Raw genomic sequence first — 10,989 nt, forward strand, 5'->3', positions numbered from 1 at the left:
GGCTGGATTCTCAATTCTGTTCCATTGGTCTATGTATCTGTTGTTGTACCAGTACCAGGCTGTTTTGACTACCGTGGCAGTATAATAAGTTCTAAAATCAGGTACTGTGAGGCCTCCCACTTTGTTCTTCTTCTTTAGTAATGCTTTACTTATCTGTGGCCTCTTCCCTTTCCATATCAGTTTGGTGATTTGTTTCTCCATCTCATTAAAAAATACTGTTTCAATTTGGATCGGGATTGCATTGTATCTGTAGATTGCTTTGGGTAGAATTGACATTTTCACAATATTGAGTCTTCCTATCCTTGAGCAAGGTATGTTTTTCCAATTATGTAGGTCTCTTTTGGTTTATTGCAGTAGTGTCTTGTATTTTTCATTGTATAGCTCTTTTACGTCTCTGGTTAGATTTTTTCCTAAGTATTTTATCTTCTTGGGGGTATTGTAATTGGTATTGATTTGGTAATTTCTTCTTCCAAGTTCTCTTTGTTTGTGTAGAGGAATCGAACTGATTTTTGTATGTTTATCTTGTGTCCTGATACTTTGCTGAAATCTTCTATTAGTTCCAGTAGTTTTCTTGTGGATTCTTTGCGGACTTCTGTGTCTAAGATCATATCTGCAAATAGAGATACTTCTTCCCTACCAATTTGGATACTCTTTATTTCTTTTTCTAACCTAATTGCTCTGGCTAGGACCTCCAGCACAATGTTGACTAGAGTGGTGACAAAGGGCATCCTTGTCTGGTTCCCGTTCTCAGGGGGAGTGCTTTCAAACTCTCTCCATTTAGGATGATGTTGGCGGTTGGCTTTGTATAAATGCCTTTAATTATGTTGAGGAATTTCACTTCTATTCCTATTTTGTTGAGAATTTTTATCATGCATGGGTGTTGGACTTTGTCAAATGCCTTTTCTGCATGGATTGATAAGATAATGTGGTTCTTGTCTTTTGTTTTATTAATGTGATGGATTACATTGATTGTTTTCCTAATTTTGAACCATCCCTGCATAACTGGTGTCAATCCCACTTGATCATGGTGAATTATTTTTTTGATTTGTTGCTGAATTCTATTGGCAGGAATTTTGTTGAGGATTTTTGTGTCAATGTTCATGAGGAATATTGGTCTCTATTTTTTTTTTTTTTATGGTGTCTTTACCTGGTTTTTATATCAGGGTTATGCTGGCTTCATAGAATGAGTTTGGGAGTATTCCATCCTTTTCTATGCTCTGAAATACCTTTTGTAGTAGTGGTGTTAACTCTTCTCTGAAAGTTTGGTAGAATTCTCCAGTGAAACCTGGACTGGTAGTTCTTTCTACTGTCTAACCCCAGTCTTTCATGCTGCAGTTATACTCATCTCTTTTGGGTTTAGCTTTTGGAGGAGATAGAGAATATCAGGCACTAAAATCGTCCTTGTGGACTGCCTCTCTGACTCAGCTCTCTGTAAGCCTTTCCCAGCACACTCTTCCTGCTCAGGTGACTCTGCTGCCAGGTCTCAATTGTGAGTACCACTCATGGTTCATGCCAGGTCTCCACTGGTGTGTACCCAGGGGATTGCTAACTAGTCTTATTACTGCCAGCCATGCATAAGCAAGAAGATGAGCCAGCTGTCCTGAAATGTTACAATACATAATAGAGCTAAATAGAATCTTCACTTAGCTGTGAGTTTGGCTTGCCTGTTCCATTTTCCTCGTTGGCACAAAACTGATTCTGTATCAGGCTCTTCCTCTTAAGTGTTCCACCCATGTCTTCCTCTTGACAGTTTTTTTAGTACTCAGTCATACTTGCTAATTGATGCATGTCCCTTTTAAATCATGAAAAGAGAACAAAGTAGACTATTTGCCATTAAGTCAGCTCTGACTTGTGGTGACCCCATGTGTGTCAGAGTAGAACTGTGCACCATAGGGCTTTCAGTGACTGATTTTTCAGAAGTATATTGCCAGGCCTTTCTTCTGAGTGCCTCTCGGTGGACTCAAACCTCCAACGTTTTGGTTTGCAGCCAAGCATGTTAGCCATCTGCACCACCCAGGGATTCTGATCAATCATACTTGCTAACTGATCCATGTGCCTTTTCAGGTCATGAAAAGAGAGGAAAGTAGAGGAAGGTACTTTGTAACCAGTTCCCTGAGTGAGTAGGACTTTGAGATGGGATAGGAGGGTAGGAGAGCCATAGGGTGGGGGACCCTTGCCTGGGAAAGTAATGGTGTCACTGCTTTTTGCTCGGGGGCAGCTGAGAACCACACATCCCTGGCTTCTTGGGCCTGGGGTGGCCTGGCGCCCTGAGGGTACCTCTGGCCACTGAGAAAGCAGAGCCAATGCTCAGTCAGGGCCCAGATTGGCTCATCTTATAGTTTAGACCCGCCTCCCAGTAGAAGAGAGGGAAAGAGGTGGAGGAGAGCAGTGTATGGGGCCTTCCAGCAGACCAGATCCCTGATGACCCAGCAGGGTTAGTGGCCAGGGCACTGCTGCTTATCACTCTTCTCATCTCCCCACATCCTATTAAGGGTTCCCAGCCCCTCCACTGGCCACTAGGCCTGAGCTCTGGTCTAGGGAGTCATCTTGTCCTGTACTTTGGCCTTGACTCAGGAGGAGTCCCCTGGGTAGAAGAGAGGCTAGGAGTAGAGTTTGAATCCTGCTTAGGCCGCGGAACAAGCTGAAAGCCCTAGAAGCACCATTCTGCTATCCTTCTCAGTCCCCCTCCAGGGACCTAGGGAGAACCAGCTCTGCTTGCCTTTTTCCAGTGAGAGTGGAGCCCCAAATGCTGTCCAGTAACTCGGCTTCAGGAATTTCTCCAACCTGTGCTGGGGAAACCCTACCAGGTGACTGCCAGTTTCCTGGCTCTGTGTCTCCCAGAGTCCCTGTGTCCCTCTGGCTGTGTCGGGTCCATGACAGGTGCAGGGGGTGGTGCCACTGACCCCCTCTACTCTATTTCCAGGCATCTCACTTCTTCTGGGCCCTCTGGGCCCTCATCCAGAACCAATACTCTACCATCGACTTTGATTTCCTCAGGTGAGTTCAGGGAGCAAGTGGGATGAGGGGGCAAACGACAAACAAATGGAACCCACAGAGTCCATTCTGCTGATTTCATTCCACTCCAGCCCACCTGCTTCCAGTGTGCTCACTGCTCTGTGGGAGACCCGGGGACATAGGAGAGCCAAAGGCACCACTCTGGAAGTAGAGTCAGAGCTCTAACTCCGTCCCCTCCTCCATCTACTGCCTAGTAGGACATTCCACCATTTCTGTTACACCCCATTCCCAACTCCACTGCCCCTACCCCTTGTCCATAGCACCTGGTGGTGAGTGGAGGTACTGAGAATGAGTCTGAAAGATCATGAATCCAACCCTCATTTTACAGCAGAGCAGACAGAATTCCAGAGCGTGCAAGTGACAGGGGAAGTCCCTAGGGAGTCCAGTGGTTACCATGCCATGTCCCTGCATGGGGTTTCAGACCAGATACTCCTTCAGGGGCTCCTAGTGATACAGTAGGGATGATACCTGACCTGAGCTTGAAGTTGGCAGCTCCCCAGTATTGACCACTTTGGGGCCCTGTCATATGAGGTACATGGATCTCTAAGGGCTGAGAATCGCTTCTTCCTACATTCTGATCCAGTCCTCTCACCTTTCTCCTCCCCACCCACCCTCAGCTGAAAAGGAGTCACTGCCTTGGCTCAAAAATTTTCCCAACCAAGTCTAAGGGACGTGGCTGGCTCTTGCAGGGACACTGGGGGTGAGTGACCTGCTAGTTCCTAGGGTTCTAGAAAACCCTCTCAGTTGCCACCTGTCTTACATCAGCCTGGGCTGGGGTTGACCTTCCCAGACCTGCCCAGGCCACCTCAGCCTTGATGGGCTTAGAGCTGGTGACAGATATTCCTCATGATGTGAGTACTCCCAGCGGGGCCCCTCCCTTCCCTTCTCACACCCAGCTGCCTTCCCTGTCTTCCGGCAGGTACGCAGTGATCCGATTCAACCAGTACTTCAAGGTGAAGCCTCAGGTGTCGGCCTTGGAGATGCCAAAGTGACCAGCTTCGCCCAGCCCTCCCCTACCCATCTGCCTGGCCAGATCTATTCTCCAGGGCTTGGTTCTGCTCTGGGGGCTGCACCCTTGGACAAGGTGGGAGAGGGGACAGGTGGGTCCAGGGAGAAGGCTCCACCCCTGCTGCCAGCCCCCCAGCAAATGCCACTCTAGACCTCATTCTCCTGTTTGGAGGGGCTGACAGGACCCAACTCTGGGTGTCCCCTCCATCTCCCCAGGCTTGGGGGGAAGTGCCTACAGATAGCCAGAGGCCACCAGCGCCAGGGACCAGACCATACCACCCCTGGGAACCACAACATTCCCAGCCCCAGACTGTGCTGGAAGCTGGGCTGCCTTCAATGTGTCTTTGACCTTCCTGGCTTGGGGCAGGGGGAAGGTGGGAGTGCTCCTTTCTACCTCCAGTGCTCAAGCCTCCAGCCCATCCCCACTGCATGCCCCGTGTGGGAGGTGCTGTGCCCCAAACCAGTGTCATGCCGACTAACAGATTGGTGTATATAACTCGAGGGGGTCTAGAACTGGGCACGACGGTGCCCCTGGCAGCCATCTTACCTGGACCCTTTGCTTTCTCCAAGCTGGATCCAGTCCCACGACCCCTCCCCAGACCTCAGCCTGAGGAAACACCCTCCCCCACAGTATCCTTTCTGTTCCTGTGCTTGTCTGTCCCTCTGTAGCCTGCTGGGAGGGGAGGAAAGGGGGATGGAGAGTCCGGTGCCAAGGGTGGGGACCAGGCTGGGAGCCAGCAGCCTCCTGCCTCATTCCCTCCCCTTCCCAGGCCCTCGCTGACAAGGGTCTGCTTCTCCAGCTTCAACTTCTATCCTGAAGTTGACCCCAGGTCTTCCCACTGTGGAATGACTAGTGGGAGTCCAGGGGCAGGGGGCTAGGGAGCCCCAGGCTTCAGCACGTGAGCGCCTGCATAGGGCTGGGACCCTGAAGGTGCTGAGCTGGTCGCCCCTTGTCACACCGCCTCCTTTCTGCCCTCACCGCTCCTCCTGGGGCCCTCCTGGCTCTGGCCTAGAAAGTGACTCATTTGTAAATTATCATGGTTTTCTGCATTAAAATGGCCATTTCTGGAACTGCTCTTTGAGTGACCATGGGGAGGATTGATTTGATGGGGAGAGAAGGGTGTTCTCCCCCTCTAGGGTCTGATGCCTCCCTAGACCAGGGAACTTAGGTGTGCTCCAGCCCCTCTTCCCTGGCGTCCCCTTGGGCTTCTTTGCTGTACGCTAGAGAAGTCAGGGTAAGAGTCGAGCCCACACCTCAGAGGTGGAGCTTCTCTGCCCTTGACCATCTGCTAGTTAAACCTGGTAGAGTATTGATAGAGGGAGCTAGGTTGTGGGTAGCAAGGAGAACTTGGACGTACTAAGGTCATGAACCACTGAAATCCTGAATCAAAGTGCTCAGGACTTCCTGTTGGTCACCTCGCTCCCAGCTCCTGGGGATGGGAAAAGGGGGGCTGCTCTGCCTGACAACAGGCAAGGGTGGTTTCCGGAACTGGCACTTTCTTAGAAGGCCAGAGGGAGGGGAGAGCAGAAATGCAAAGATGTTGCAGCCCCGGTTGCTACAGCTGCACTCGCGGGGCTGGGCGCCAGCAGAACTCGCCAGAATGTGCCCAGCACCCTTAGAGGCAGCAATGGCGGCAGCAGCCACCACCTGCCAGGTAGACTCTGGCTGCTGGCTTTGCCTGCAAAAGTACTAGGTGCCATGGCAACGGGTGGAGTTGGCAGCAGCCTCTGGGCCTTCTGAAAGGTCATGGGGAACGCATGTGGCTGGGCCCCCATGAGGCAGTAATGGAGCCTTGAGGGATGCTGCAGTGGAAGGCACAGGGGAAAGATGTGCCCAGGCCAAGGGATGGTTCCAAGGCTGGGCAGGTAGGTCCACCCAGGGTCATCATGGGGTCAGGTGGTCGTGTCCACAGCCTTCCTGTGGACTGAATAGCAGCGTCTACCCTCCTTGTTCCTCTCAGAGCCACCTCTGGAGCTGAGGGGCGGAAGTAACCAGTGTGAAGTGAGCTTTGTTTCTAGCCTCCTGGGGCCTCGCTGTGGCAGCATGGGACATAGTGCTGCAGTGGTGAGAGAAGGGCCCTGGGCACCGTCCTGTGCTTCCGAGGCCCCAGCCACCACCTGCACCCAGGGGGTCACCAGCAGACACCATCCTGCTGTCTTTGAGAAAATACTCTCATTGTTCAATCCTCCAGGGGCGTGAGGGTGTGGAGGGTTTAGGTATACCACCTCCCCGACAAAGTCTCGGAGTGCCCATCTTCTTTCCTTTCCCTGCCGCCCAGACGAACCAACACCCTGCCTGCTGGTCCAGCACACCAGGTCTTGGAGGCCCCATGTGTGCCTGGGCCTAGGCTCTGAGCAGGAGCTCAGACAGAGGACTCGTGTGCAGAGGTTCATCTTCCTGATGGGTCTGACCCTCGGCCTCTGCGGGAGAGGCCCAAGAGTAAGCTGGTGCCCCAGCCTTCCTGATAGTGATGAGGATGCTCTGTTCCTGGCCTCTGCAATCCACCTGACCCCATCCTGCCTCTTCTGGGGCAGGGGCTAGGGCTCCAGGGCACCAACCACAAGGTCTCATAGGGCACTTTCCCCATCTTCAGGGGACACAGGGTGTCTATGTCTGTCTCCGCACCTGGAATGAGGGCTGGGCAAGGGATCTGGGAAGAGGCAAGCATTAGCCTCAGGCCCACCTGAGACTACAGAGGACCTGGGAATAGGATGTAAGGGTGAGCCACAGTAGGAGTCCTGAGGAGCCTGCCTGGATTTGGCTCGTAACCCAGTGAGGGATGGTGGGGGGTGAGGGGCGGGGACAGAAGTTGAGACATGCAACTCTCCCACATGACCACTAGAGGGCAGGCGCCGCAGGCAGCCAAGCTCTCTCCACTGCCAACATCTTTTCCACAAGGGGCCAGGGCAGTTGGGCTCCACTGCTTGCCCCTGCATAAGGATGGCAGGGGGACATGGGGTGGAAAGGGCAAAGGAGAGGAGCCACAACGCTCTGGAAAAACCAAGCCGCTAAAGTCCAGCAGCCATTACATTCCCTAGATCAGGCCAGAACCCTAATTCTTGGGGAGTTTTCACTCCTACCCCCTACAAAGCTTGTGGCTCAACTAACACCTACCTTTCCCCTCACCACCCTCTCCAATTTAGAAATTTCTTCTCCAGTATTCAGGAGCCTTTGCTTGAATAGTTCTTGTGTCGGGAAGTTCGCTACCACATCTTTGTTGAAAAGCTTTTCTTTATGTTAAGCCAATATATTGATCATCAAGAATTTCATCTAAGAGCCCAAGTTCTACCTCATGAGCTACACTGTCTACACCCTTGCCCATCTAGCAGCTTTGATGAAAGTAATCTTGCCCCTTCTGCCCTATCCTAGTCTCCTCTTTCTTAGACTGAGCATCCCGAGTGCTTTTGACCACACCTCTAAGGGCATGTCCACCAGAGCCCTTCCGTTTGACAATGGCCTTTTCCAGAGAGGGCGCTAGAACCAGCCTGACACACCTAGGCCCGGGCCTGTGTGGTGCCCATCACCTCCCTTGTTGAGGACACACACCTCTCTTAAATCTAGCTCCAGACTGGATCACTCCTGTTAGCAAGTCCAGCCGTTTCCCAAGAACTGCCATCCAGCTTTGCTGCCCCCATTCCATACTAGTGGGATTACTTTTTTACCCAAAGAGTCGGTCTTTTTACCCATCCTTGTTAATATGCATTTTGAGAATTTCCGTCTCTCATCAGCACTGCTCTTTCTCCTAGTGTGATAAGCAGGGTTTTGAGTCCTCATTCAAAACATAGGGTATAGGGAGAGCCCTGAAGCATCTCATTAGTGACCCTGGTTGACTCATCAGCATGAGGGTGGGGGTGACATAAATGAATGGGCTTCGGGGGTGTGCCCAGGAGACTTTTTCTGGGATGAAGTCCCACAGCTTTCATTATAGTGTCAAAGGGCTTCTCCAAAAGAGCCATGGATAACGATTGTTTTCAGATGAGGACATTGAGGCCTAGAGGGAGACCTGCCTGCCTCAAGGCCAGGTGACTAGTTTGGGCAGCACCTAAGCTTCTGGATTCCTTTTACGACGTCTTAGCGGCCCTCTTCCTCATGACCTGGGTGGGCACTTGTGGTGAGGTCGGCTCACCTGCTCGAGGCAGGGGCAGTGTCTTACGCATTTGGCGTAAGCTGTCTGGGTCGAGGCCACTCCCCAGGCTCGGCCTCCCTCTCCTAGGCCCGTTCCTTCCAGGCCCCACACCTGAAGCTCCTGCGAGCTGCCACCAGGGGGCAGTGGTGCCTGGGCTAGCAGTACATTTAGGAATTCTGGGTTAAGGCCAGCCTCGCCCCACCTCCCCCGCGCAAAGGCCAGATTCTGAAATGGTCTGTCTTTATTATGCCAACAGAACACAAAACATCCCCGCCCCCCAAGTGTAAACAGGAGAAATGTGCTGGTTAAGTTGCTCATCATTCTCTTATTATTAACAAAATAAAGCACTATCTATGTTTACAATTGTAAAAAAGAAACAGCCTGGAGAAAAGTGGGGGCTTGGAGGAGTTGCTGGGGTCGCAAGGGGAGGGGAGAAGATGGGGCGCAGGCACAGGCTCCACATCTGCCCCTGTGGAATGTGGGGTTCCTTTCCCCCGACACCAGGGCTGTTACAGATCTTTGGAGTCAGGCTCCAATGGGACTTCATTTTCTTAGGGAAGTAACTTTGGAACCGATCAGGAGCAGACACCTTTCCCAGTGTGGAGTGGGAGGAGGGTGGGGAGAGGATGGGGGGCTGGGTGGGGCAGGAGTGGCTGGGGATGAGGGAGGAAGTCTAAGTCCTCTCCTCACCAACCCCCTCCCAGGAATGGGAGACCCCACCCCCACCCCACGAGGATGGAATGGAGGCCAGCTGCCACCAAGATCCCTGCTCTCCAGGCCATACGTCACCGACAGGAAGGGGGCACCATCAATCTTCCTGCCCCCACTCCTGGGCCTCACATTGGGACCAGGGGCTGGGGCACCAGGCAAAGCCCCTTGGAGGCTGAAACATGTTCCCATGCTGCTCAGAGCTAAAAATGGCTCTGTGGGAACGGACTGGCAGAGGCGGGGAGGGAGCGAAGGGGGCAGGAGGTCAGGGAGGCTGACGGGGGACCTGCAGGGACCCAGAGACTCCAGAGGGCATCAAAGGGGCAGGGAGAGAGACCCAGACAGAAGAGAGAAAAGAGAGGGCCCTGCAGACAGACAGGACAGAGAGATGCACCCAAGGACACACAGAACCTGAGACACCTAGACTGACAAAGAGGTAGCAATTTGGGGACACAAAGAAGCACAGGAGGAGGCCCCCAGAGAAGAGTGGCATCGAGAGACACACCCACAGGAACTCAGCAACAGTGCCCAGCACGTAGTGGGCACTCAATAAATATTGTGTGCAATGAATGAACGTATGAACACACACACACACACGCACGCGCGCACACACACACACACGCACACAGCAGCCAGAGGCACAATGGGCTTGGCAAAAGAAGAAAAAGACAGCAAGGGCCCTTTTGCACAAGTACAAAGTGATCTTGTAGACAGAGGAGTGGTCTGGGGGGTGTAGGAGGGAGTCCTGGTCCTGTGGGGGCTGGTCCAGCCAGGTTAAGAATGGAGACAAAAAGCACGTGGCCCCAGAGGGACAGGCCCGTAGCTGCTATACCCCCGGGTGGGTAGATCCACACAAGGGGATGGTCATACTGTTGTCCCCTGGCCATAGGCCCCAAGGGCCAAGGAGCTCAGCCAGCTCAGCTCATCCCCACCATGAAGGCCCCACCCACCTAGGCCAACAGCCCCTCAGGTGTGCCTACAGGTATGGTGGGGAGGGGGCATGTCCCCTCATGAATATATCTACAGGTGCACAGCTGTACTCGATTCCCGGGCACACCCAAGTCCAAGTACCAACATAGTCTAGGTTGGCTGGCTGTGCCCATCGGTCGGGGGCAAGGTCTTCCCCAAGGGAGGAGGGGTCCGGTCCAGCCAGGTTCAGTCTGTGAGCACCACCAACTCTCCATCGCTCTTCTCCTCACCCTCCGAGTCTTCATCCTCGCTGTACCGGTACATCTCGCCATCGGCCACCGAGTGCCTGTCCTCAGCGCCCTCGCCCTCCTCTCTGAGGCTGCAGGTATTGACAATGACAGGCATGTTGGGGTCCAGGCTCCGGGGCACATAGTGCTCCACCACGGGCTGTGCTAGGGGCATGCCTGCCGCCCGAGGGTACAGGACATCCGCGGAGCTCAGCTGCACCTGGCCGGCCTGCGGGCTGAGAGGCCGAGAAGGGGTGCGGTTACAGACCCACCCTCACCTCCACCCCAACTCAGCTCCCGCCAGGCCTCCCCAGCCCATGCACTCCCACCCGACACCTGCTGGCCTCCGTGACTCCTAACACCCGCCCTCTGGTCCGCTTTCTGACGGCCAAGTTTGCTGTCAGCTTCAGCCACACACGTACGTAGTCCAGGTCATGGGCATGTTCTACAGATAATATTCTTGGAAGATCGTGTGTGAATCCCATTTTTGGAGATTTGATCGTATTTTAAATGCCCTAGGGGAGTTTAACGAACCCATGAGGGTGAATTCCGTGGTCACATCAAGAACCCTTCCGCCTGATGAATACTTTTGAGTTTTAATACCTCGGAGTGTTTACTGTGTTCGTGAGAAATGGGACCCGGAGGCACAAACTGTCCAGGTACATGTGACCAGTCCCCCCCAGTCACTCTCGTCACATAACTACGTCATCCACAAAGTACCCAGCACAGCCACACACACAGAGCCATGTTCAGTGACCCCTGGAGTCACCCACACAGGCCCTGCCACACCCTGATAATGCTTAGTCACTTGGATGAATCACACATCACAGTTCACAAGCAGTCACTCATAGTTACACACCCGTACCTTTAATTACAAAGTGCCCGACACACACACACACACACACACACACACACACACACACACACACACACAC

The 10,989-nt window shown here is 53.0% G+C and overlaps 2 protein-coding genes across 5 annotated transcripts in view; one reads left to right on the forward strand and one right to left on the reverse strand.

Annotated features, from left to right (window-relative positions):
- ETNK2 (ethanolamine kinase 2) overlaps positions 1-4,381 on the forward strand; it is a 42,978-nt gene extending 38,597 nt beyond the window's left edge. The window contains exons 6-7 of one of the 4 annotated variants that reach the window (XM_004375254.2): positions 2,924-2,997; positions 3,935-4,381. In XM_004375254.2, coding sequence (XP_004375311.2) covers positions 2,924-2,997; positions 3,935-4,007 — 147 coding nt within the window. In that variant the 3' untranslated portion in view covers positions 4,008-4,381. Of the gene's footprint in view, positions 1-2,818; positions 3,000-3,934 lie in introns of those variants that run through there. The other 3 variants (XM_012555245.1, XM_004375253.2, XM_012555244.1) reach the window with 3 other exon arrangements.
- Positions 4,382-10,003: 5,622 nt separating this feature from the next.
- The window catches only part of SOX13 (SRY-box transcription factor 13), a 34,106-nt gene continuing 33,120 nt past the window's right edge, over positions 10,004-10,989 (reverse strand). Inside the window, exon 14 of the mRNA XM_023730320.1 lies at positions 10,004-10,290. Coding sequence (XP_023586088.1) covers positions 10,014-10,290 — 277 coding nt within the window. The 3' untranslated portion in view covers positions 10,004-10,013. The remainder of the gene's footprint in view (positions 10,291-10,989) is intronic.

This window comes from Trichechus manatus, unplaced genomic scaffold, assembly GCF_000243295.1.
Source record: "Trichechus manatus latirostris isolate Lorelei unplaced genomic scaffold, TriManLat1.0 scaffold00035, whole genome shotgun sequence".
NCBI lineage: Eukaryota > Metazoa > Chordata > Mammalia > Sirenia > Trichechidae > Trichechus > Trichechus manatus.